Source organism: Carcharhinus amblyrhynchos, chromosome 14 (genome assembly GCF_965287045.1).
Source record: "Carcharhinus amblyrhynchos chromosome 14, sCarAmb.v2.hapA, whole genome shotgun sequence".
Taxonomy (NCBI): domain Eukaryota; kingdom Metazoa; phylum Chordata; class Chondrichthyes; order Carcharhiniformes; family Carcharhinidae; genus Carcharhinus; species Carcharhinus amblyrhynchos.
The window spans coordinates 76,976,186-77,000,634 of NC_137337.1; the positions used below are offsets into that span (position 1 = coordinate 76,976,186).

General features: G+C 43.0%; 1 protein-coding gene across 1 annotated transcript in view; it reads left to right on the forward strand.

Moving 5' to 3' along the window:
* Positions 1 to 17,491, forward strand: part of LOC145352797 (RAS guanyl-releasing protein 1-like) — an 89,492-nt gene extending 72,001 nt beyond the window's left edge. Inside the window, exons 11-17 of the mRNA XM_080203151.1 lie at positions 2,257 to 2,361; positions 3,204 to 3,313; positions 7,100 to 7,244; positions 8,432 to 8,468; positions 10,809 to 10,952; positions 15,522 to 15,895; positions 16,922 to 17,491. Of these exons, the coding sequence (XP_080059277.1) occupies positions 2,257 to 2,361; positions 3,204 to 3,313; positions 7,100 to 7,244; positions 8,432 to 8,468; positions 10,809 to 10,952; positions 15,522 to 15,895; positions 16,922 to 17,092 (1,086 nt within the window). The 3' untranslated portion in view covers positions 17,093 to 17,491. The remainder of the gene's footprint in view (positions 1 to 2,256; positions 2,362 to 3,203; positions 3,314 to 7,099; positions 7,245 to 8,431; positions 8,469 to 10,808; positions 10,953 to 15,521; positions 15,896 to 16,921) is intronic.
* Positions 17,492 to 24,449: the final 6,958 nt, after the last annotated feature.

The window sequence follows — 24,449 nt, forward strand, 5'->3', positions numbered from 1 at the left end:
CCACCACTTCAACGGGCAGAGAATTCCAGAGATTCACCACCCTTTGAGTGAAGAAGTTCCTCCTCAACTCCGTTCTAAAGTTAGCACTGCTGCCTCACAGCGCCAGGGACCTGGGTTCAATTCCAGCCTCGGGTCACTGTCTGTGTGGAGTTTGATGTGGAGATGCCGGCATTGGACTGGGGTGGGCACGGTATGGAGGCTCACAACACCGGGTTAAAGTTCAACAGGGTTTATTTGGTATCACGGGCTTTCAGAGCACTGCTTTTTCATCAGGTAAGACTAACCTGATAAAAAGAGCAGTGCTCCTAAAGCTTGTGATAGCAAATAAACCTTGTTGGACTTTAACCTGGTGATATGGGACTTTTTACTGTGTGGAGTTTGCACATTCTCCTCGTGTCTGCTTGGGTTTCCTCTGGGTGCTCTGGTTTCTTCCCACAGTCCAATTTTGTGCAGGTTAGGCTGATTGGCCATGCTAAATTGACCCTTTAGGGGGACTAGCAGGGTGAATATGTGGGGTTGCGAGGGATTGTTGCCGTTGCAGGTTCAATGGGCCGAATGGCCTCCTTGTGCACTGTAGGGATTCCATGATTCTATAAAACCTAGAGCACAAACCAGCTTGTCCCAGCATTTATTAATATTATACAGGGTCAGTGCTGATCCCAATCGATTCAGAAAGCTCACTGACCTGAACTGATCCATTTTGGATTTATCAGCAAAATAGCAGAATCTGATAAAATGTGGAATGGATCAATCTGTCTTTGGATTGGCCACCTGTTTTCAGTGGCGGTAGATTACAAGCAGCTGATAGGATATTGTCTGCTCTAAGCTATCAGCCAATGTCAAAATTACCCCCAGGTAATTTAAAGTGCAGATATATCTGTCCATTTATTAACGCTCCAATACTTGCCTGGCACTCTTTTGTTGTCTTCTCCTGTCCAATGGGGAAGAAAGTCTAGATTAAACCAATTTAGAATAATTCACTGATTACCTATTTTGAGATGTCTGTTGGCTTGAAAACAAAATGGAATGATCATGTGCACAGATGTTGCTGCAAAATTGTTTACCCACTTTTATAGGATTTTTCTCCGTGACTTAATTGCCTCACATCTTCTTCATTTCATTCTCACACTAAATCTTCCTTCTCTTTAGTGTATCTATGCAGCTTCCTAATCCTCTCCAGCCAGGAAGCCTCCCAAAAGACTCTCCAACACACACAATACCTTGACATCCTCTCCACTCCCCGGAAACACATAAACCTCAAACCTGACAGTCCCCTCCCCTTAACACACATCACCTCAGCAACCACCTCCCCCAAACACCTAAAATGCACATGTCACATGTAGGCTGGGTAAGGAAGGCAGATTTCCTTGCCCAGAGGACATTAGGAAGCCAGATGGGATTTTCCAACATCGATGATGGTTTCATCAGTAGACTATTAATTCCAGACATTTTTTATTCAATTCAAATTCCACCATCTGCCATGGTGGGATTCAAACCTGCATCTCCAGAATGTTAGTTGAGTTTCTGGATTAATAGTCTAGCGATAATACCACTGGGCCATCACCTCCCTTTTCTGATGATTATTTTATCTGTGTAACATTACCACGGCAAACTCTTTCCCTAATTTATTTCATCACAAGATCCGCTTGGACCACAGGCCTGTTACTCTGTCTAAGTTTAATTAGTATATTGATTATCTGCCTCTTTCTATTTTAAACATCTTTTTATCATTTTTAATCTCAACTTCTAGAGTCATGTTCACATGTTAGTATCCCTACTAAATACCAGGGTAAAGTAATTATTCAGTATTTCTGGTATTTCGCTGTCATTACCTATGAGTTTATCTTGTGTAACTGTTAGCTGCCTTATCTTGATCCTTTTTTTAATATATGCAAGAACAAGTTACTACCTCATCATATTCCTAGATAATTTAATCTTGATTTAAAATTCTAAACCATTGCAAGATAATTAATTCATGAATTTGTTATTAATTTAGTAACTAAAACATGTAAAGGAAAATCTGCTTTGTTGCTTATCAAAGGTTAATCTGTTTAGGGCAGAATAAGATACAGCAAGTACTGACATTGACACAAGTAACTTAAACCACATTAATATCCAATAACTAACGCAGTAAAACAAATTTGTTTGAAATTTGTCAACACTGATGAAAGTATCCAACATGTGAGAGGAATGTCTTCCCATGGATGGTTTGCAGTTTAAAAGTAACTGATTGCTCTTTATCATTGACCCATTTAGCCAGCAACTCCTTGCAAGCCACCTGTAGTAGCAGACTGGGCCCCTGGAGTATCAACAAAACCTGACCCCAAGACCATCAGTAAACATATTCAGCGGATGGTTGATGTAAGTTTTTCCCAAAGATAATATTGTGTCATACATCTCATTAGTAGCTTTTTTTTTGACATTCATAACAAAATGTCATAACTGATTGTGAAAGGACAATACAACTACATCACATATCTAGATTCCCATGGTGGACAGGGCAGTAAGATTCCAGCCATTGACTGTCAGGAGTCATCAGAGGAATCAGCATCCTCACTGCGCGAAGGCAAAGTTAGAGCTGTGAGTTCAGGCAGAGTCCAAACAGCAACACAATATTATAATAAAGAGTAATGTTGATATAGAGGAAGGGTGGCGCAGTGGCACAGTGGTTAGCACTGCCGTCTCACAGTGCCAGGGATCTGGGGTCAATTCTGGCTTGGGTCACTGTCTGTGTGGAGTCTACACGATCCCCTGTGTTTGTGTGGGTTTCCTCCAGGTGCTCCAGTTTCCTCCCACAGTCCAAAGATGTATAGGATAGGGGGGTTAACGGGTAAATATGTAGGGTTACAGGGATAGGGCCAGGGTGGGATTGTTGTCAGTGCAAGCATGATGGGCCAAATGGCCTCCTTCTGCACTGTAGGGAATCTGAAATTCTATACAGATAAGTGTGGCTGCAATTAATTTGAAGTATCTTGATGGAACAGCAGACTAGTTTTTAAGGGGAATATAGTGTTACAAAGGCAGAGAGTTGGATGAAATGGGTACCATATGAAACTAATAACATCATATAGAAACTAATAACATCATATAGAAAAAGGAGTAGGCCAAGTCTATTCACAGTCACATGAACAGAATATTAGTATTGATGTCTGCTCTTTCCATTGTTAATTTGATGTGTTCATTCTTTTCCTAACTGTATACAGTCTGTCTTCAAAAATTACGACCATGATCAGGATGGCTATATTTCCCAAGAAGAGTTTGAAAAGATTGCTGCCAGTTTCCCATTTTCCTTCTGTGTGATGCACAAAGATTGGTAGGTACAGCAATTTCAGGATGGTGTAAAATATTGCATGATGTGACACCAAGTATCAGAACAGAATCAGTGTTATAAATAGGCATCATGGGTCAAACAGCTCGCTGTTTAAGAGTAGTTTGTCAGCTCTTCACTGTGGGTTTATTTGATTTAGATCCATTTGTGAACACACCAGAGAATGGCCATTGTTCCCACATGCATCTGTTGTGCAACATGGTGGCACAGTGGTTAGCACTGCTGTCTCACAGCACCAGGTACCTGGGTTCGATTCCCGGCTTGGATCATTTCCTGTACAGAGTCTGCATGTTTTCCCCGTGTCTGCGTGGGTTTCCTCTGGGTGCTCCAGTTTCCTCCCACAGTCTGAAAGATGTGTGGGTTAGGTGAATTGGCCATGCTAAATTGCCCATTAGTGTCAGGGGGACTAGCTAGGGTAAATGTGTGGGATTATGGGGATAGGGCCTGGGTGGGATTTCTTCTCTCGCCACAGATGCTGCTGAATATTTTCTGTTTTGATCTCTTCATTTGCCAATTAGTTTAAATATATATTCTGGTTATCAATTTTCCTGTCCATGGAAGCATTCTTCCCTAACTGTTTATCAGAACTCTTTAGAGGTTTGAATACCTTCATTAACCTTCTTAAGGGATTAACACCTAAATCTTCTCTGTCTGAATCCCAACTTCTTTAATCTCTCTATTCTTGTATTTATTTCTAAATTGGTTAGTCATAGAGATATACAGCAAGGAAACAGGCCCTTCAGCCCAACTCATCCATGCTAACCAGGTTTCCTAAACTGAACCAGTCCCATTTGCCTGCGTTTGACCCATATCCGTCACCCATCTACCTGTCCAAATGTCTCTTAAATGTTATAATTGTACCCACCTCTACCACTTCCTCTGACAGCTCATTCCATATACACATCACCCTCTGTGTGATAAAGTTGCCCCTCAGGGCCCTTTTAAATCTTTCCCCTCTCACTTTCAATGTATGCCTACTAGTTTTGGACTCCCCTACCCTGGGGAGAAGACCATGGCTATTCGCCTCATCTATGCCTCATCATAAATTTATAAACCCCAATAAAGTCACCCCTCATCCTCCTTTGCTCCAGGGAAAAAAGGCCCAGCCTATCCAGCCTCTCCTTATAATTCAAACCTTCCAGTGCTTGTCCCATCCTTGTATATCATTTTACAGCCTTTCCAGTTTAATAACTTTCCTATAGCAGGGCAACCAAAATTGTATGTAGTACTCCAAATGTGGCATTACCATTGTCTTGTACAGTTGTAATATAACGTCCCAACTCCTGTACTCAATGCTCTGACCGATGAAGGCAACTGCACCCAACACCTTTTCACCACCCTGTCTATGTGTGACGCCACTTTCAAGGAACGATGTATCTGCACCTCTCCATCTCTCTTTTTGCAACACTCCTCAGGGCCCTACTATTACCTGTGTAAGTTTAGGAACAGGGAACAGATAAGACACCGAGATTGGGATGATTTATGTATACAGTCCTTTCAGCATTGTTAGGGAGCAATAATGACAAAATGTTAATTGCTAAAAATCCACAGATATAGACACAAACTCACCAAATCCCACCAACTCTGCTACTGAAGATTCTAACTGCGCGAAAAAAACCTGATTTATCTGCAAAGACAGACTAAATTAACAAAGGATGAGTTGACAAGTTAACATGAACCAGCTCCTTATACACGCTGGAGGAGAGAATATTTTGCAGAACACATTGTGATTGTAATGCTTGACATGAGAGGAAAAAAAATTAAAAATACACTACTACAAGCAGGAGGTTCTATATTCACGCATCGTTTATTAGTCTAATAACAAATCCGTTCTCTTTTATTTGGCATTATTGAAATAGGAATACATTTGACAGAAAATCATTAAATATGGATTTTAAAGCTGTTGTAGCAAGCAAATCATCATTGTAAAGCCTATTGCCATCAGAAATGCATTTGAAGGGAATACTCTCTTTGTAATGCAAAAGTATCTCTTGATGCAGCTCCCTCAATGTCATGCCCTAGAACAAAGCCCATTTACAATGCATGACCAGGGTTCAAAAGGCACAGTACACTCTTGAGCTGCAGATATTTGGCAGTTTTGGAGAAGGCACTCAGCAAGCTTATGACTTTATAGAACCTTAGTTAGGCCGCGCTTGGAATATTGTGGTCAATTCTGATAGCTACCAGAAGGATGTGGAGGCTTTGGTGAGGATACAGAAAAGATTTACCAGGATGTTGCCTGGTGTGGAGGGCATTAGCTGTGAAGAGAGATAGAGAAATTTTGTTTGTTCTCATTGGAGCTTGAGGAGTGACCTGATAGAAGTCCACAAGATTATGAGAGGTGTGAACAAAGTGGATAGTCAGAAGCTTTTTCCCAGGGTGGAAGAGTCAATTACTAGGGAGCACAGGTTTAAGGTGCGAGGGGCAAGATTTAAAGGAGATGTACGAGGCAGATTTTTTACACAAAGACTGGTGGGTGCTGGAACTTGTTGCCGGGGGAGATAGTGGAAGCAGATACGGTAGTGACTTTTAAGGGGTGTCTTGAAAAATACATGAATAGGATGGGAATAGAGGGATATGGTCCCTAGAAGGGTAGGGGGCTTTAGTTCGGGTGGGCAGTATGGTCAATGCAGGCTAGGAGGACTGAAGGGCCTATCCCTATGCTGTAATTTTCTTTGTTCTTTGATTTCAAACTGCCCTGATGAAAAGTATGGCCTGAATTCTCTGGCCGTTCGCACCCCACTGCTGCTGCCAGTGAGAATGGAGAATTTGGCGTTTAGCCAAATGTCCATTCACAGCAACAGGACTAGAGAATCCTAGCTGTAGGCAAGAGAACCCAGCCTTTTATTTCTGGCCCTGTGGGAAATCTAAGTCCATCCATGGCCAGGAGCCATATCAACGTGAACTACTCAGTGTTCTCACATTTGCTATAGCCAGGGAGATATCAGGGATACCATAGGGGGATATCAAACATTCTCCATGACACTAAGACATTAGCATTACCACATTTAGGCCACACTGCACCCATCAAAACTGGTGCTCGTTGTAGCCAGTTACAAATGTAACCGATGGTCCTTTCTCTCACAAAGTAATATATAGAATACAATATCTGAAGTAGGTAACTGATGCCTCCCCAGAATAGATCAAAGCCATCAGTATGCAGAGCAGGGTGCTTCCTAAGTATGAACACAACCTTGCTAAATTATAGGTTTCTCCGTGGAAGAATTGTTCAGTTGTATTCAGTATTGTACCAACATTGCTGTCAGTTGTGAACTATTTAAAATGTTATGTAAAACATTGTTGAGTAAATCATTTATAATTTTACTGGGTAACAGGATAGATTATCTTACTGTTGCCTCACAGCGCCAGGAATCCAGGTTCAATTCCCAGTTTGGGTCACTGCCTGTGTGGAGTCTGCATGTTCTCCTGAATCTCTGTGTGAGTTTCTCTGGTTTCCTTCCACAGTCCAAAGATTTGCAGGTTAGGTGGATTGACCATGCTAAATTGCCCCTTAGTGTCAGGGGGATTACCTAGGGTAAATACATGGAGTTATGGGGATAGGACCTGGGTGGGACTGATCCTCACACCTTAAGTCAGTGTCCCCTAGTAATTGACTCTTGGGCTGAATAACCTCCTTCTGCACTGTAGGGTTTCTATGATTCTGTATCCACAACCATTCCTAATGAAATGGTGTTTGCAAACGTCTTATTATGTTTGTGTCATTCCACATTTGTAGAAGATATTTAACAATGAAAAATTCTCATTTTCCAGTGAAGGACTAATAAGCAGAGAGGAGATCACAGCCTACTTCATGAGGTCCAGCTCCATCTTCTCAAAGTCCGTCGTAGGTTTTCTCCATAACTTCCAAGAGACCACGTATCTGAAACCAACTTTCTGTGACAACTGTGCTGGATTTGTAAGTCACTTTTATCCGCTATTTAGTCTCCTGTAAGATGTCCCCGTTTCAGATGTACAGCAGCTACCCTTGATGATTGATAAATTTTCCATTAGTAGTTTATATGAATGTAGTCAGAGGGGGTAATAGTGCTGGAGATGATAGCTTTTCTATTCCTTTGTGTAATGAGTGTGATTATCCAATGCTGCCGAACTGGAAACCCAGAGGCCAAATCTCAGCATTGCGAGTAAGGGAATTGAACTGAATAAATCTCGTAGTTGTTGGTTAACCTGAAAATGATCAGGGGAGCTGTCAGACTGATGTATAAACCCCACCTTCAGAAAAGGTGCCTGGCTTCCAGTCATACAAACAATGGCTGGAATTTTTCTGACCATTCACCATAAGACCATAAGATATTGAAGCAGAATTGGGCCATTCAGCCCAGAGCTTGCTCTGCCATTCAGTCATGGCTGATACGCATCTCAACCCCATTCTCCCGCCTTTTCCCTGTACACTTTGAACCCCTTACCGATCAAGAGCATCTCTCTTAAGTACACTCAATGACCTGGCCTCCGCAGCTCTCCATGGCAATGAATTCCATAGATTTATGCCCCATGGCTGCTCCCAGTGAGGATAGAGAATTTGGCGCTCAGCCAAATTTTAGTTCACTGCAGCAGAACTGGAGAATCCCGCTGGCGTGAATGGCTGGAAAACTCTGGCCAATATTTGATGTTGAATATCCTCAGAGCAAATAAGGATGGGGCGATGTTCTGCTTGTGGCCATATACCCAGATCAAATTTTTCAAATTTATTTCCTTCACAGTGGCACAGTGGTTAGCACAGCTGCCTCACACCACCAGGGAATCAGGTTCAATTCCCAGCCTTGGGTTGCCAGCTGTGCAGAGGCTGCACATTCTCCCCATGTCTGCATGGGTTTCCTCTGGGTGCTGCAGTTTCCTCCTGCAGTCCGAAAGATGTGCTGGTTAGGTGCATTGGTCATGCTAAATTCTTCCTCGGTGTACCTGAACAGGTGCCAGAGTGTGGCAACTGGGGAATTTTCACAGTAACTTCATTGCAGTGTTAATGTAGGCCTGCTTGTGACACGAATAAATAAACTTTAAATTTCAATTTTCTGACAAAATATTAAACATACACGGTTCTGTCAAATTGCAATATTCTCAAAAGTATCCATTTTGTCCTTTTTGCAGATCTGGGGTGTTATAAAACAAGGCTACAGATGCAGAGGTAAGTGAAATATTAGGTCTCAGGCATGTCAAGGAAGTTTATTAATTTTATATCATACTCATGGTGACTTAATTCAGATAGATCAGTGAAATTGGGTTAATTGATTTACAATTATGAATAAATCATTTTTGCAATTTTCAAGTAATTAGATTTGCCTGAACACATATTCCAGACTATTTCTAGATGATGTTACTCTAGAAGACTGAATTTTATTTAAGAACATATTGAAATCAGTGTACATTTTTTATGAATGCTTCAAACAGCATTAAACTTTCACTCAAAGCATACATAGTAAGACCATAATCTTATCACAATCTTCAGTTAATGTTGTCAGTAGTATCACAAAACCCAAACCAACCACACAAATGACGCTTAATCTGTTAACTAACAATTTAAAAGTTCGAAAGGGTGAGTTTTATACCATTCATTTCATCCCAGGCCAGCTATATCAAGCTTATATTTTGAACAATTGCTTGCCTGGGGAGGTAATAGCCTAGTGGCATTATCGCTAGTTTATTAATCCAGAAACTCAGCTAATGACCTGGGTTCAAATCTTGCCACGGCAGTTTATGGAGTTTGAATTCTATTTTAAAAAATTTGGAACTAAGAATCTACTGAATCTACATGAAACCATTGTTGACTGTCGGACAAACCTATCTGGTTCACTAATGCCCTTTAGGGAAGAAAATCTGCTGTCCTTACCTGGCCTGGCCTAGATGTGGCTCCAGCACCACAGCAATGTGGTTGATTTTCAACAGCCCTCTGGCAAGTAGGGAGGGGCAATAAATGCTGGCCCAGCTGGTGATGCCCGTGCCCAATGAATAAAAAAAAGCAACAATTTGAGTGATGGTTTCAAATGAAACTTGGCTTCAAGCTAGTTACAGAGATGCTGAAAATGTTGGCTTAAAATCCCTTGGAATGGCGGGGGGAAGGTGAGAATTGAAATGTGTGCCCTTACAATCCCGACAGTGCAGAAGGAGGCCATTCAGCCCATCGAATCTGCATCAACCACAATCCCACCTAGGCCCTGTTCCTATGTCCCCACATATTTAGTCTACTAATCCCCAAACACTAAGGTCAATTTAGCATGGCCAATCAACCTAACCTACACATCTCATAGAATCCATACAGTGCAGAAGGAGGCCATGTGGTCCAATGAGTCTGTGCCGACTACAATCCCACCCAGCCCCTATCCCTGTAGCCCCACACATTTACCCTGCTAGTCCCCCGACACTAAATGGCAATTTTAGCAAGGCCAATGCACCTAATCTACACATTTTTGGCATGTGGGAGGAAACTGGGGCGCTCGGAGGAAACCCACACAGGCACGGGGAGAATATGCAGACTCTACACAGATACTGACCCAAGGCCAGGATTGAACCCAGGTCCCTGGCACTGTGAGGCAGCAGTACTAACCACTGTGCCACCGTGCTGGTATAGTTTTAGAACAGTCTTTTCTTCTCAACGTTAGGAATCTGCAACACAGATCAGACGGAGGGGATGAACGTCTTTCACAGTTATCTGAAAAAGCCCCGTGTAAAATAAGATGAGGTAGCCTCAAACCATTTCCCTGTGTGGCTATGAACTATCCATTAATGTACTTAACAGGATGCTAACAGATAATCCAGGCTGCAAAGTTAATGGGAAGGCCAACTAGCAGTTAGTAGAATGTTTTTGAAACAGCTTGTCACTGTGGCTTCCTTTACAAGTACTTCTGCATTCAGGAGGGCATAAGGGATTGGCTTTAAATAAAAAAAGATACAATATCAATCCCAAAAGTATGTACCTGTAAGGGTTATGAATTTCTAGGTGCCGTGAACATGCAATTGCCTCTAAATTAGCCTGTAGATCATCTGAAAAGCAATACTGAACATTTAATGTATTTAAAAATCCACATAGCTTTGTTCTAAAACTGTATAGCATGGTGTGGGACAGAATTATGACAATGACCATAATAGAATCAGAAAAATCAATTGTGTTCTTGTAGCTACTCCAAGGAACACATGGTGCTTTGCAAAGAGTAGGCAGTTGGGGCAAGATATTATGGACTCGCTCTTCCCAAAACTATAAGATTCCGCCTGAGGTCAATAGACCTTTGCATGGTCTGTCCTTGGCCTGCTCCGATCCCCAGGGCGGGCGGGATGGTAAAATTCTGGCCTTGGTGTCCATTACTGAGCAGGGAAGAGTGAAAATTTATCGCTACAGTAAATCTGTTGCGTGCATCCATCCCAGAACATTTTAACACAGTGTCAAATTCCCACCCTTATTTCCATCCTCTTTGCATTGAGCCTCTCGTGAGTTTGTGTGCCGATGTTATCTCGCTTCCTTTTCTGTTTGCAGATTGTGGAATGAACTGCCACAAACAGTGTCGAGACCTGGTGGTCCTGGAATGTAAAAATAAACCCAAGACCACAGATACTAGTCCAACATCAAGCTCCACTCCCACTGCACTCTGCCCTGCGGGAACCAAAGGCACCAGCACTGGTAATATTACATTTGTCACAGCATTATACAATCGCTATTTAATATATTGAGGGTAAGAATGTTCAAAATTGATTTGGATAAAAGATGCATAACTTTGAGTACTGATTACCCTGCCACTTAACAGGATGCAAGTGCTTCCCTTTGTTAGACACCTACATATATATTTGAGAAATGCTGGGTATTATATAGAAGATAAAAAAGCAAGCATCTTTCTGGATTTTAGTTTCAATTTTCTATTATCTTTTTAATATTATCTAAGGGTAATTGAGTTGATTATTTCAATAGCTTTTTTGCTCTTTTGGGCATTTCAGGGAACAAACTCAGACGACAAGCTCGCATGTGACTTGTTCCACAATCTCTTGTCAGTGTTATTCTGAAACTAGCTTCTAGGAAATGCATAGAAGAGATTTTCTTCCACTCCGATCTTCTAGCCTGTTTTCGAGGGGCATGTAATGCTTCCTCGCAGAAATGCAGGCAACTTTGGAAACCTGGCTAGTATCAGCAAGGAGGCAGGAACCCTCTCTAGTCAGGTCGTGTCAGTGACAGACATCCAATTCCCCAAGCTGTAGTAATACTAGTTAGATAAAGGCAAAACACTGCAGATGGTGGAATCTGAAACAAAACCAGAAAATGCTGGAAAATCTCAGTGGGTCTGACAGCATCTGTGGAGAGAGAATAGAACCAACACATCAGGATGATCGCTGATGAAGGGTCATCCAGACTTGAAACGTTGGCTCTATTCTCTCGCCACTGATGCTGTCAGACCCGCTGAGATTTTCCAGCATTTTCTGTTTTTGTCATACTAGTTAGAATTGCTCTTTAATAATTATCTAAAGTTATAGTTCAGTGAATGATGGAGATAATGGCTTGAGATATAACAAAGTCAATTTGGGACCTTTATCTCACATGTTATGAAGTGAGAAGGCAGCATCTTTACCACTGCCTCAACCAGCTCCTGAATACTCCTTTATTTAATACAGGGACATTGGAATTGCTGGGGCCAGTGGTGGCACAGTGGCTAGCACTGCTGCCTCACAGCGCCAGAGACCTGGGTTCAATTCTGGCCTTGGGTGATTGTCTGTGTAGAATTTGCACATTCTCCCCGTGTCTGAGTGGGTTTCCTCCGGGATTCTCCGGTTTCCTCCCACGATGTGCAGGTTAGGTGGATTGGCTAAGCTAAATTGCCCCTTAGTGTCAGGGAGATTAGCAGGTGAATTTGTAAGGTAATGGGGATAGGGCCTGGGTGGGATTGTGGTCAGTGCAGGCTCAATGAGTCAAATGGCATCCTTCTGCACTGTAGGGATTCTGTGATGACCCAGGTCAATCTACTTGGTCTTTTACTGTCCAGCTGGCTGAATAACACAACAATAATGCAGTTATTGACTCATCAAATCTTGACCACCATCAGAATCGTACCGTAGATAACAGATTTCAGCCAGCAATTGAATTCTTTTGGATATCATAGAAGAATCATAGAAACACTGCAGTGCAGAAGGAAGCCATTTGACCCACTGAGTCTGCACTGACGACAATCCCACCCAGGCCCAATCTGCGTACTCCCACAAATTTACCCTGCCAATCCCTTTTAGCTACACATCCCAGGACACTAAAGGGCAATTTAGCATGGTCAATTCACCTAACCCGCACATCTTTGGATTGTGGAAGGAAACCGGAGCACTGAGAGGAAACCCACGCAGACACGGGGAGAACATGCAAACTCCACACAGACAGTAACCCAAGCCAGGAATGGAACCCAGGTCCCGGGCACTGTGAGGCAGCAGTGCTAACCAATGTGTCACCATGCTGCCTAGATATCTGGACAGTTACAGAATTAATCATGCTAAAAGTCATTTCTGCATTGAGCCACAGAAATCTTGAGATTGTTGGGGACGTTAACAGCATAAAACAGTTTAAACAAAGCTCCAAAGACCAAAATGGAGTTATAAAAGAACTGCACAGATCTGATATCCCCTTTCATTTATATTTGAGATGTGAGCATCATCGTCATAGGCACATGTTCCACGTTCTAATTGCCTTTGAGCAGAGGGTGGTGAGCTGCTTCCTTGAACCTCTGACGTCCAACTTTTGAAAATATGAAATTCTGCCATGAAAACACAAGAAGGGAAAGAACAAATGACTCATTTGCTTACGAGGTGTTTGAATGAGAATTCCCTGTCTGAAAATGCTAAGTAATAGCACTGTCATTAAATGTCAACGTGCTGTTAGACAGAAAGGTTCAGAATGCTGACCCCCGTGACAGTGAAGGTTCAGCAAAATAGTTCCAAGTAAGAATGGTGTATGATATGGAGGTGATGGTGTTCCCATCTGACTGTTGCCCGTAGGTGGTAGGCGGTAGAAGTTGTGTGTTTGGAAGGTGTTGCCATAGGGGCTTTGCTGAGTTGTTGCAGTGCACCTTGTGGATGGTACACACTCCTGCCTCTGTGCATCTGCGGTAGAGAGAATGAATATTTATGGTGGTGGATGGGGCGTTGATCAAACAGGCTGTTTTGTCCTGGATGGTGTCGAGCTTCTTGAGTGCTATCCAGGCAGGTGAAGAGAATTCCATCACACTCCTGCCTTGTGGATGGTGGACAGAGTTTGGGAGATGAGCTGCTTGCTGCGGAGTTCCAGTCTCTGACCTACTCCTGTGGCCACAGTTTTTACATGGCTGGTTTGCTTCCATTTGTGATCAAAGGTAAACCACCCCCCCCAGAAAGCTGATGATGGGAAATATAGCAATGGTGATACCATTGAAAGCCAAGGGGATGTGATCACTTCTTGCCACTTGCGTGGTGTGAATATTACTTACCTCTTATCAGTCCTGAATATTGTCAGGATCTTGCTGCATATGGGGATGAACTGCTTTAGTATCTGAGGGGTTAAAAATGTAGCAAAGACTGTGCAATCATCAATGAACATCCCCACTTTTCACCTTTTGATGGAAGTTATTGATGAAGCAGCTAAAGCTTGTTGGGTAAATCTAGCACATTACCCTAAGGATCTCCTGCAGCGATATCCTAGGGCTGAGCTGATTGGCTATCGACAGCTTCCTTTGTACCAGGTATGACTCAAACCGTTGGAGAATCTTTCCCCTTATTCCCATTGACCCTGTTTCTCTCCATCTCTTTGACGTCACACTTGGTCAAATGCTGCCCTAATGTCACACACTCTTGCTTCTGGGATTTCCCTGTTTTGCCCATATTTGAGCCAAAGCTGTGGTGGCCAGGAATCAAGTTGTGCTGTCGGAACACAAACTGAGTATCAGTGAGCGGGTTATTGCTGAGTAAGTGCCACTTGGTTAACACTGTTAATAACATCTTCCATCTCTTTGATGTTATAGAACATAGAACAGTACACCACTGTACAGGCCCTTCACCCCTCAATGTTGTGCCGAGCTACATCCAAACCCAAGATCAAGCTATCCCACTCCCTATCATTCTGAAGTGCTCCATGTGCCTAACCAATAACCGCTTGAAAGTTCCTAAAGTGTCCGACTCCACTATCACAGCAGGCAGTGCATTCCACACCCCAACCACTCTCTGAGTAAAGAATCTACCTCAGACATCCCTCCTATATCTCCCACCATGAACCTTATAGTTATGCCCCCTAGTAACAGCTACATCCACCCGAGGAAATAGCCTCTGAACATCCACTCTATCTATCCCCCTCATCATCTTATAAACCTCTATTAAGTCGCTTCTCACCCTCCTCCGCTCTAAAGAGAAAAGCCCCAGCTCCCTCAATCTTTCCTCATAAGACCTACCCTCCAAACCAGGCAGCATCCTGGTAAATCTCCTCTGCACTCTCTCCAATGCTTCCACATCCTTCTTATAGTGAGGTGACCAGAACTGCACACAATATTCCAAATGTGGTCTCACCAAGGTCTGGTATAGTTGATGTTGATCGAGAGTAGATCAATGGGGCAGTAAGTGGCTGGATTGCATTTGTCTTGCTTTTTGTAGAGGTAGTTCCTGTATTGTAGCTGTACTGGAACAGCTTGCCTTGTTCCGAAGCACAGGTCTTCATCCAGCTTTGGAACTGGGATGTTTCAGGGCCTATATTCTGTGTTGAATCCAATAGGATGGCACAGTAGCACAGTGGTTAGCACTGCTGCCTCACAGTGCCAGGGACTTGGGTATGATTCCCAGCTTGGGTCACTGTCTCTGTGGAGGTTGCACATTCTCCCTGTGTCTGCGTGGGTTTCCTTCGAGTGCTCCGGTTTCCTCCCACAGTCCAAAGATGTGCGGGTTAGGTGGATTGGCCATACCAAACTCTCCCTTAGTATCGGGGGACTAGATAGGGTAAAAAAGCATGGAGTTACAGGGCTAGGGCCCAGATGGGATTGCGGTCGGTACAGACTCAATGGGCCGAATAGCCTCCTTCTGCACTGTAGGATTCTATGATCAATGTAACCCCTTCTCTTTTCCAAATTTCACATCCAACCAGTTCATTTTCTTCCCGGAATCCATGCATGTGAGAATAAAGAGGTTTGTTTGCAGTTCATATATTATGTATCTCAATCAGTTATTTTAAAACTTTCTTATGCCTTTCACGCTAACATTTTTTCAGGACATGAGGATGGACCATTTACATACTTCAACGAGGAAGTGAATGATGATGCTGAACGCAAAGACCGCACGATTGTCCTGATGGGGGGCTCAGCACAGAAGATCTCTGTAAGATTGAAGCCCGTTGTAATGCATAAGGCTACACAGACTGACGCAACTGGCTTAGACACAGATGTCTCGGGGAATCAAGCGACTTCTGCGGGAAGAATGAAGACACCAGACACCTCCCTGCTATCCCCAAACATACTCCCACTGTGCCCAAGTCCCATTCCCGCTCGCAGGAGACCCTGTGTGAAGTGGGAAAATATGGCATCTTTTCACAAACCTAAAAGTGATGACTTTAGCAAGGAGCATCGACTATATCAACTAGAAAAGGTACGAATCCATTTGTTTTAAAGAACATTTATCACAGTTGGGCAATGTAAAATCTGATAATATCTTTTGTTTCTAAAAAAAACATTTTTTAGCAAAATGGTGTTGTTGAAAATGAACCTCAATAGTTATTATTTTTAATTCATTCATGGGACATGGGCATCGCTGGCTGGCCAACGTTTATTGCCCATCCCCAGTTGCCCTTCAATTGAGTGGCTTGCTAAGCCAATTTAGAGGGCAGTTGAGAGTCAACCACATTACTGTGTCTGGAGTCACATGTAGGCCAGACCAGGTAAGGATGCCCCTAAAGGACATTAGTGATACTTTAAAACAACCTTTAGCAGACCCTTGCCAGCTGGCTAACCCAGGGATATCATTAACCTGGAGAAGGCAGTGTGTCCTGGAATATTGGGGCAGCACAGTGACACAGTGGTTAGCACTGCTGCCTCACAGTGCCAGGGACCCGGGTTCAATTCCGGCCTTGGGTCACTGTCGGTGTGGAGTTTGTATGTTCTCCCCGTGTCTGCATGGGCTTCACCGGGTGCTCCGGTTTTCTCCCACAGATGTATAGGTTAGGTGGATTGGCCATGCTAAATTGTTCCTTAGTGTCCCAGGATATTTAGGTTAGGGGGATTAGCGGAATACGTATGTAAACCAGAATGTTACGGCCATTCGCACTGGCAGGGTTTTCCCATCCCACTGCAGTGAATGGAGATTGGACTGGGCACCAATTTCCCTGACCAGTGGGAACATGGCGTGAACAGCCAATAGGTTCTTGCTCCTTGTGTTATGTGATAAGCCTGGGTTAGTTTTGGTGCAGACCCGATGGGCTGAATGGTCTCATTCTGCACTGGAGGGATTCCATGATTCTAATGACACTGCTTGCTCCAAAATATCTGCCGCATTGCTATTAGCAGGGTACAAAGGAAGCACGCGAAGGGGCTTTTTAGGACAGTTATCCTTACATGATCTGTTTAGTCCAAACTCTTGGTGTACAACGATAACTCCTCTGTTCTTTTGCTAATTTAGGAACGAACTCTGCTTCGGGAAGAGAAGGAGAAACTGCACATTGAAAACACAGGTCTGCAGACAAAGTTATTGGAGGCACAGCAAGAGATTAAAGCTCTCACAGAACAATTAGATTTATTCCGAAAGCATATGATCATGGAGCCAAGAAACTCTTCCCTGACGCAGGAATAATATGTACGATATTCAGTAGACTGTAAGCAGCATTTCTGTACAGTGCTAAGAATGTGAACAGACTATGAGGATTGTTGGTGAAAAGTGATGGACACTTTCACATTATTTAATGATGTTTCTCATCAAAAATAACTCACGGAGAGTTTTCAAATCAGAAAATGTCGAAGTAAGCATTATTACAAACACTAGACACTTTTATTAATTCAAAATCATCAACTTTATAAAGGATGAAGTGAGCAGGAGTTGGAGAAAGGGAGCAGATGGGCATTTGATTACTTCAAGGAAAGCTAAGACTGACAGTTTTTTTAAAGAGTTACACAACAGGATTGGCGTTAGTGTAAAACAACCAATTAGATTTGCTGCCCATCGTTTCGTGAAAATTGGCAGGGTTAGATTAACGAGCCGCTATCATAATAACTCATTTATAATAAATTATTACCTCTGGTTTGTTTTACTCAGACCTGATTAAAAGGCATTTCAAGTGTGCTTATAACGATTTTAAATAGACACAACGGGCGGAATCTTACACCCAGTCACGTTGGTGGGGCTTTCTGGTCCCACTGCAGTGAATGAAGATTTGGCTGAGTGTCAAATTCTCCATCCTTGCTGGCAGCAGTGACGAGATGTGAATGAGTTCCCGCCCTGTTTCTTGACGAGGTAAACTAACGTTGATGCAGAAAGTATGTGCAAATATTGTTCTAAAATGGAAATTGCCAGAAAAAAAAGTTTACAAAATTTCACACAAGAATCAGATTTTTTCTAATAATCCCCACTGCTTGAAAAGATGTCACCCAATAACATCAAGTTGCATAACACATTCAGCGCAGAACTTTCCTATCTCCCATCCCGCCATGGGAATTATAGTGGGCAAGGTATGGACCATGCAAAGATCAGTTGACTTTGGGAATTTTTCAGTTTTGTGGCGAGCTGGGCCAGAAAATCCTGCTCCCTAGTGTCAGTTGTGGTGAAAAATTCTGAAAGCTGTATTGTTAAATGTTGTGTTGATTGGCCACGCTAAATTGACCCCAGTATCAGGAGGATTAGCAGGGTAAATGTGTGGGGTTAGGGGGATAGGGCCCAGGTTGAATTGTTGTCGGTGCAGACTCAATAGGCCGATTAGCCTCCTTCTGCACTGTAGGGATTCTGTGAAAGACTATATTGAAACTATTGCATCACCTGCTCCAATAATCTGACCCTCCCATGACCAATACATCTTTGGCCAAGGATGTTTCTGGACAATTATTTTCACACTCTGCTCATCCATAGAACAACAGTAAGTCAAAAACATGAGAAGTGTTTGCAATGTCAGGATAAGGTCATCTATTTGTACAAATACTTCTTCCATTCATCCACAAAGCTTCTTAAAACACGAAAATTCTGTACTTTTAAACATGTTAAGCATCCTAAATAATGGATCATCATGAAGATTTGAAGCTCAGGTGTTTCTCGGCCAATTATCAACCTAAAGCTATCTGTTACATTCCTCTCAACTATTTCTACAGGGCCAGAATACCAGAGCAGGGATGTACTGTTGAGGCTGTATAAGGCTCTGTTCAGACCCCATTTGGAATAGTATAAGCAGTTTTGGGTCCCATATCTAAGGAAGGATGTGCTGGCCTTGAAAAGGGTCCAAAGGAGGTTCACAAGAATGATCCCTGGAATGAAGAACTTGTTGAATGAGGAACGGTTGAGGACTCTGGGTCTGTACTCAGTAGGGTTTGGAAAGATGATGGGGGAATCTGAATGAAACTTACAGAATACTGCGAGGCCTGGATAGACTGGATGTGGAGAGGATGTTTCCACTAGTGGAAGAGATTAGAACTCGGGGGCACAACCTCAGAGTGAAGGGACACTCCTTTAAAACTGAGATGAGGAGGAATTTCTTCAGCCAGAGGGTGGTGAATCTGTGGAACCCATTGCCACAGAAGAGGCCAGGTCATTGAGTGTCTTTAAGACAGAGATAATAAGTTCTTGATCAATAAGGAGATTGGGGTTATGGGGTGGAGGCAGGAGAATGGGGATGAGAATCATATCAGCCATGATTAAATGGTGGGGCAGACTCAATGGGTTGAATGACTTAGTTCTGCTCCTATATTTTATGGTCTTAAGCCCTGTCCTTATACTTGATAAAACTTACAAACGTAATCAAGTCATCAAAGATGAATCACAATGACTTGATGTTACCCTAGGATTACGCAGAAGCTTGACAGCATTAGCCCTGAAAATGTCACAGCTATCATGAAGGAAACCCAGTCAACATATACAATCATTTTTCATTTTTATGAGCGTTTATAGTCACTTAACACACACAAACAAAATCCCCTGTTCAGAATTAACACTTCAGGGCAATCAACCTCTCCTCCAGCATTTTATTTTCTTTTTATTTCAAATTTCCAGCATCCTTGGGTTTTTTTTGTATTGCTGTCGCCGTACTCAGAACTGAATTAATGGAATAAGCAAAATACTGCAGATGCTGGAATCCGAAACAACAGAAAATGCTGGAAAAACTCGGCAGGTCTGGCATCCCTGAGGTCCCAATGTTGAGTTCGGCAACTTTAGATTGTGACTCCTTTCTCCTCCATCTTAAACCCCCTTTTTTGTCAAATTAAACCTTTCAACAGTCGAGTGAATTTTAAAACCATTTGGGCGGCACAGTGATTAGCACTCCTGCCTCACAGCGCCAGGTTCGATTCCTGGCTCGGGTCACTGTCTTTGCGGGGTTTGCACATTCTCCCCGTGTCTGCATGGGTTTCCTCCGGGTACTCCGGTTTCCTCAAAAGATGCGCGAGTTCGATGGATTGGCATGTACTGCCTCAATACAACACCCCCAACCCCTGTCCCATGCCCGATCATCCATCTTTCATTCTTAAAGTTGCTACTTTCTGTTGCAATCTCTCACGGCTCTACCACACTCTCCCTCCCTCATCCTGTACCAGAGATTAAATTCAGCAAATGTACACGTGCGCACAGTAGTCACATTCATTGGCAGCTCAAATATTCACCCACAAATACTTACAAGGGAAGGGTTTGGGCGGGATTTTCTGTGCACCCCCTGCGGTGGCCGATGTGGCCTGCTGTCAAGGTTTCCCAATCTATCCACACCCTCCTCCGCTAACGGCAAACCCGTGGCGAGCGTTCACCATTGGTGGGGCAGAAAAACTCCCCCGCCAAGAATGGCCAGAAACTCCAGCCTCGTGTTTTGAACCAGAATAGACGTGTTTGATAATACCAGCCAGTTTATAACCAAACCACATTCTTTCAGTTCTGCGTGTTATACATTTCTCCGGTGGTTAGCCATAACCTTTTCTAGTTTATACAAGCCACAAACTTTATGAGTTGTAAAAGAAGTATGCTGACATTTTAGTCTAAAAGCACCCATGAATGTTTGCAGTCCTCATGTCAATGTAATCAGTGAGGTCCAGTCACAAATCCACTGCAGCATCAGCAAAGAATTTGGCCTTAGCTTTTACCATAGCCTTGTCGTAGAATCCTTAGAGCGCAGAAGGAGGCCATTCAGCCCATCAAGTCTGCACCGACCACAATCCCATCCAGGCCCTATACCCATGACCCCATGCATTTATCCTAGTCCCCTGATACTAAGGGGCAATTTAGCCCATCAAACCCGCACATCTTTCGAGTGTGGGAGGAAACCGGAGCACCCGGAGGAAAACCCACACAGACAGCCGGAGAATGTGCAAACCCCACACAGTCAGTGACCCAAGCCGGGAATCAAACACAGGTCTCTGGCACTGTGAGGCCGGAGTGCTAACCTCTGCGCCACTCAAATTAGTCTAAAATTCACTCAACCTTTGAAAGGTTTAATTTGATATAAAAAAACAATTTTTGGTTTTCCCTCATCAAGTTGAATAAGAGCAGAACCCAGAGCCCTGCGCGTGGTTGCATAATGTAACATTGGGCGGGATTTTCCAGCTGCGCTGTCCCCAAAACCAGAAAATCCCACCTGAGGTCAACAGGCCTCTGCATGGTCCACTCTTTGCCCGCTACGATTCCCGGGGTGGGTGGGACGGGAAAATTCCCCTCTCTTGTGTTTGTTTTCTGAATATAAATTAGATGGCAGCCACAAAATATATTCCATTAGCTCAATAGACCAACACTTCATTCTGCATGCATCACAGATTAGATCTATGATCAGTGGGTGGGTGTTGCAGCAAACTAGAATCATAGAATCATAGAGCCTTACAGTGCAGAAAAAGGCCTTTCGGCCCATCGAGTCTGCACCGAACACAATCCCACCCAGACTAGATTGGCACTTGGAAACTACGAGGCTCTTGCATATTTAGGTTTACTCCAAAGTATACATTTCAGTCAATCGGGTCAGCAAGATGCAGATAAAAATGTGAGTCATAATTTTACTCAGATCGTTATGTAAAATGAAAAGCAACCTTGATGCCATTCAATCGAGTCGCCCCTTAAAGACTAAAAGAGCTTTCAGGCTCAGTTAAGTAACTTTTTAAAACATAAGATAAACAATTGTGCTCTTTGGGTGATTGTATATATGTATAATTGTATGATACATATTTCTGTTTTTGTAACTTGGTTTGTGATTGTAAGTAATCTGTAGCATGATGTAATAATTAAGATGGATTCTTTTGTTTAAAAGTAGCAAACATTAAATAATATGTGAAAAAATCTCTTCTACCTCAGACTGTTATTCTTTCAGAGAGAATCTAGGATCTATAAGTTTACAGTTCCTGTCTGACCTTTACTGAGGGAGTAAGATTACCAATCGCTGCATTCTCTGTAAAGACTTTCAGGAATCAAATCTAATATGTGTTGTTTAAGCACAGTTCTGTTTTTCATTCATTCCTGGGACATGGGTGTTGCTGGCTGGCCAGCATTTATTGCTCATCCCTAGTTGCCCTTGTTCAGAGGACAGTTGAGAATCAACCACATTGCTGAGGCTCTGGAGTCATATGTAGATATAATCTCTTCGCCCCATAAATCGGAGGCTCCTTGCTGCCTTTCTGGTGATAATTAGAAATCCTATGACAATCTTGAAGATTTACCAGGTCTCTGGAACTTGGCCCTGTGTCGCGTTGGGACATTTCACTTTGTTAGAGGTGTGATATAACCGCACTTTGTAAGAATTGTTTAGTGAAAGCGGGTGGTCAAACGCACTTTGCCATATCTGCCAAACTGATCTTACGAAAGGTGAAAATCTACTGTAGTTACGATATGAGGGACATTTCATGCCATATGATTATTCAGTGTAAAATGCAGGCTAAAATCAGTGCTTGTTGACCAAGGTACAATATCCTTCTCTCTTCCATGGGATGCGAGTGTTGCTGGCAAGGTCAGCATTTGCTGCCAACCCTGAATTGCCCTTGAACTGAGCAACTTTCTGGGCCATTTAAGAGTCACCACATTGCTGTGGGTCTGGAGTCACGTGTAGGCCAGACTGGGTAAGGACTGCAGACTTCCTTCCCTAAAGGGCATTGTTGAACCAGATGGGTTTTCCAACAATGGTTTCATGATCGTCAGTAGATTCTTAATTCTAGATATTTTTTATTGAATTCAAATTCCACCATCTGCTGCGGCGGGATTCGAACCCCGGTCCTCAGAACATTAGCTGAGTAATAGTCCAGTAATAATACCACTAGGCCATCACCTCCCTGCTGGGTCACGATGGACTGATTGATGTCAATGTCAATTAGTTGAATTGGACCATTCCATCCTGAAATGGAGGAATGGAAAGTTAAACACACCGCAGGGAATATTCAGATGAATCTTTCAGTAACAGGGTGCAAGCTCAGGCTCATCCTTCAGTTTTCCCACAAATTTGTGGAGCACCAGCTGAGAACAGATGCAAGTACCTCCTCTGACCGTGCTTTCCAGGCACCCACCACACTCTGCATGAAACATTTCCCCCCGCATATCTTACTTAAACTTTCCCCCCTCACCTTGAACCTTTGCCCCCTCGTAATTGACCCTTCCACCTGGCAAAAAGCCTCTGACTATCCACACTGTCTATGTCTCTCATTCATTCACCACTTTCACCAACTTTTACAGATACACCATAGAAAGCATTCTTTCTGGTTGTATCACAGTTTGGTATGGGCTCCTGCTCTGCCCAAGGCCGCAAGGGAACTACAAAAGGTTGTGAATGTAGCCCAATCCATCATGTAAACCAGCCTCCCATCCATTGACTCTGTCTACACTTCCCACTGCCTCAGGAAAGCATCAGCGTAATTAAGCACCCCACACACCCTGGACATTCTATCTTCCACTTCCGTTAGGTCATGTATTGACCAATTCAAGAACAGCTTCTTCCCTGCTGCTGTCAGACTTTTGAATGGACCTACCTCGCATTAAGTTGATCTTTCTCTACACCGTAACTATGACTGTAACACTAATTCTGCACTCTCTCATTTCCTTCTCAATGAACATTATGCTTTGTCTGCATAGCGCGCAGGAAACAATACTTTTCACTGTATGTTAATACATGTGACAATAATAAATCAAATCAAATTTTGTAGGCCACAGCAATTTTGTAAGAACACAGCCGAGTGAGCAGCAAGTACACTTGGCAGCAGGCATCTTCTGCTAGGGTCAGCCCTTCGACTCTGAATGGCTCGAGAGTCATCTAGAAATAACTTGCTGCCCCTTCATTAAGCTCATGCTAGTTGGAAGCAGCCACTAAGGACTACCGAGAAGAGTGACTGGTGCGAAGAGGATGGGTGTTAAAAAGCGGAGGCTGAGTTGCCCTTTGAGAACTAACACCAAACCACTCAAAGAGGAGAACTCACCCCATAATCTGTAAAAGTGAGTGTGAAGCGGCACTTCAGCAACTTGTAGTGGTTAAATCAAAATAACCCCAACACTCTCTCTAAACTAATTACTTAAGTAATTAACAGGGAACAATTTAATAAATGATTGACAAACTGAATAAAACAGGATTCCAATGGAATACCGTTCAGATAAATGCAATTCCCACTTAGCAACAAAACAGAATATTAGTCACTCTCTAAATTACAACCAGGTTTTGTGTCTTCTGGAATATTCTGGGCCTCCTCTGTTGATTCTTCTTTCTTCTTTGGTACCTTCACTATCAAGATGGTGCTTTCTATTAAGACCTAAATGAGGCTATGAGAGCCTGCAGTTCTCTCTCTCTCTTTAAAGCTGAGAGCTGAACTAAGAGCTGTTACTCTGGCAGCTGGCAGTTGCTCTCTCCTTTTGTCCCACTGCCTCCTTCTTTTTATACCTGTGATGACATGTCAATATCCCTCACAATAAGATTGTTCTTAGGTTGTCAAAACCATCAGAATTAAATTTAATAGGTTGCTGGTATCTAAGTGCCTGATTCAACTTGATTGGCTAAATTCAAAAAAAATCAAAA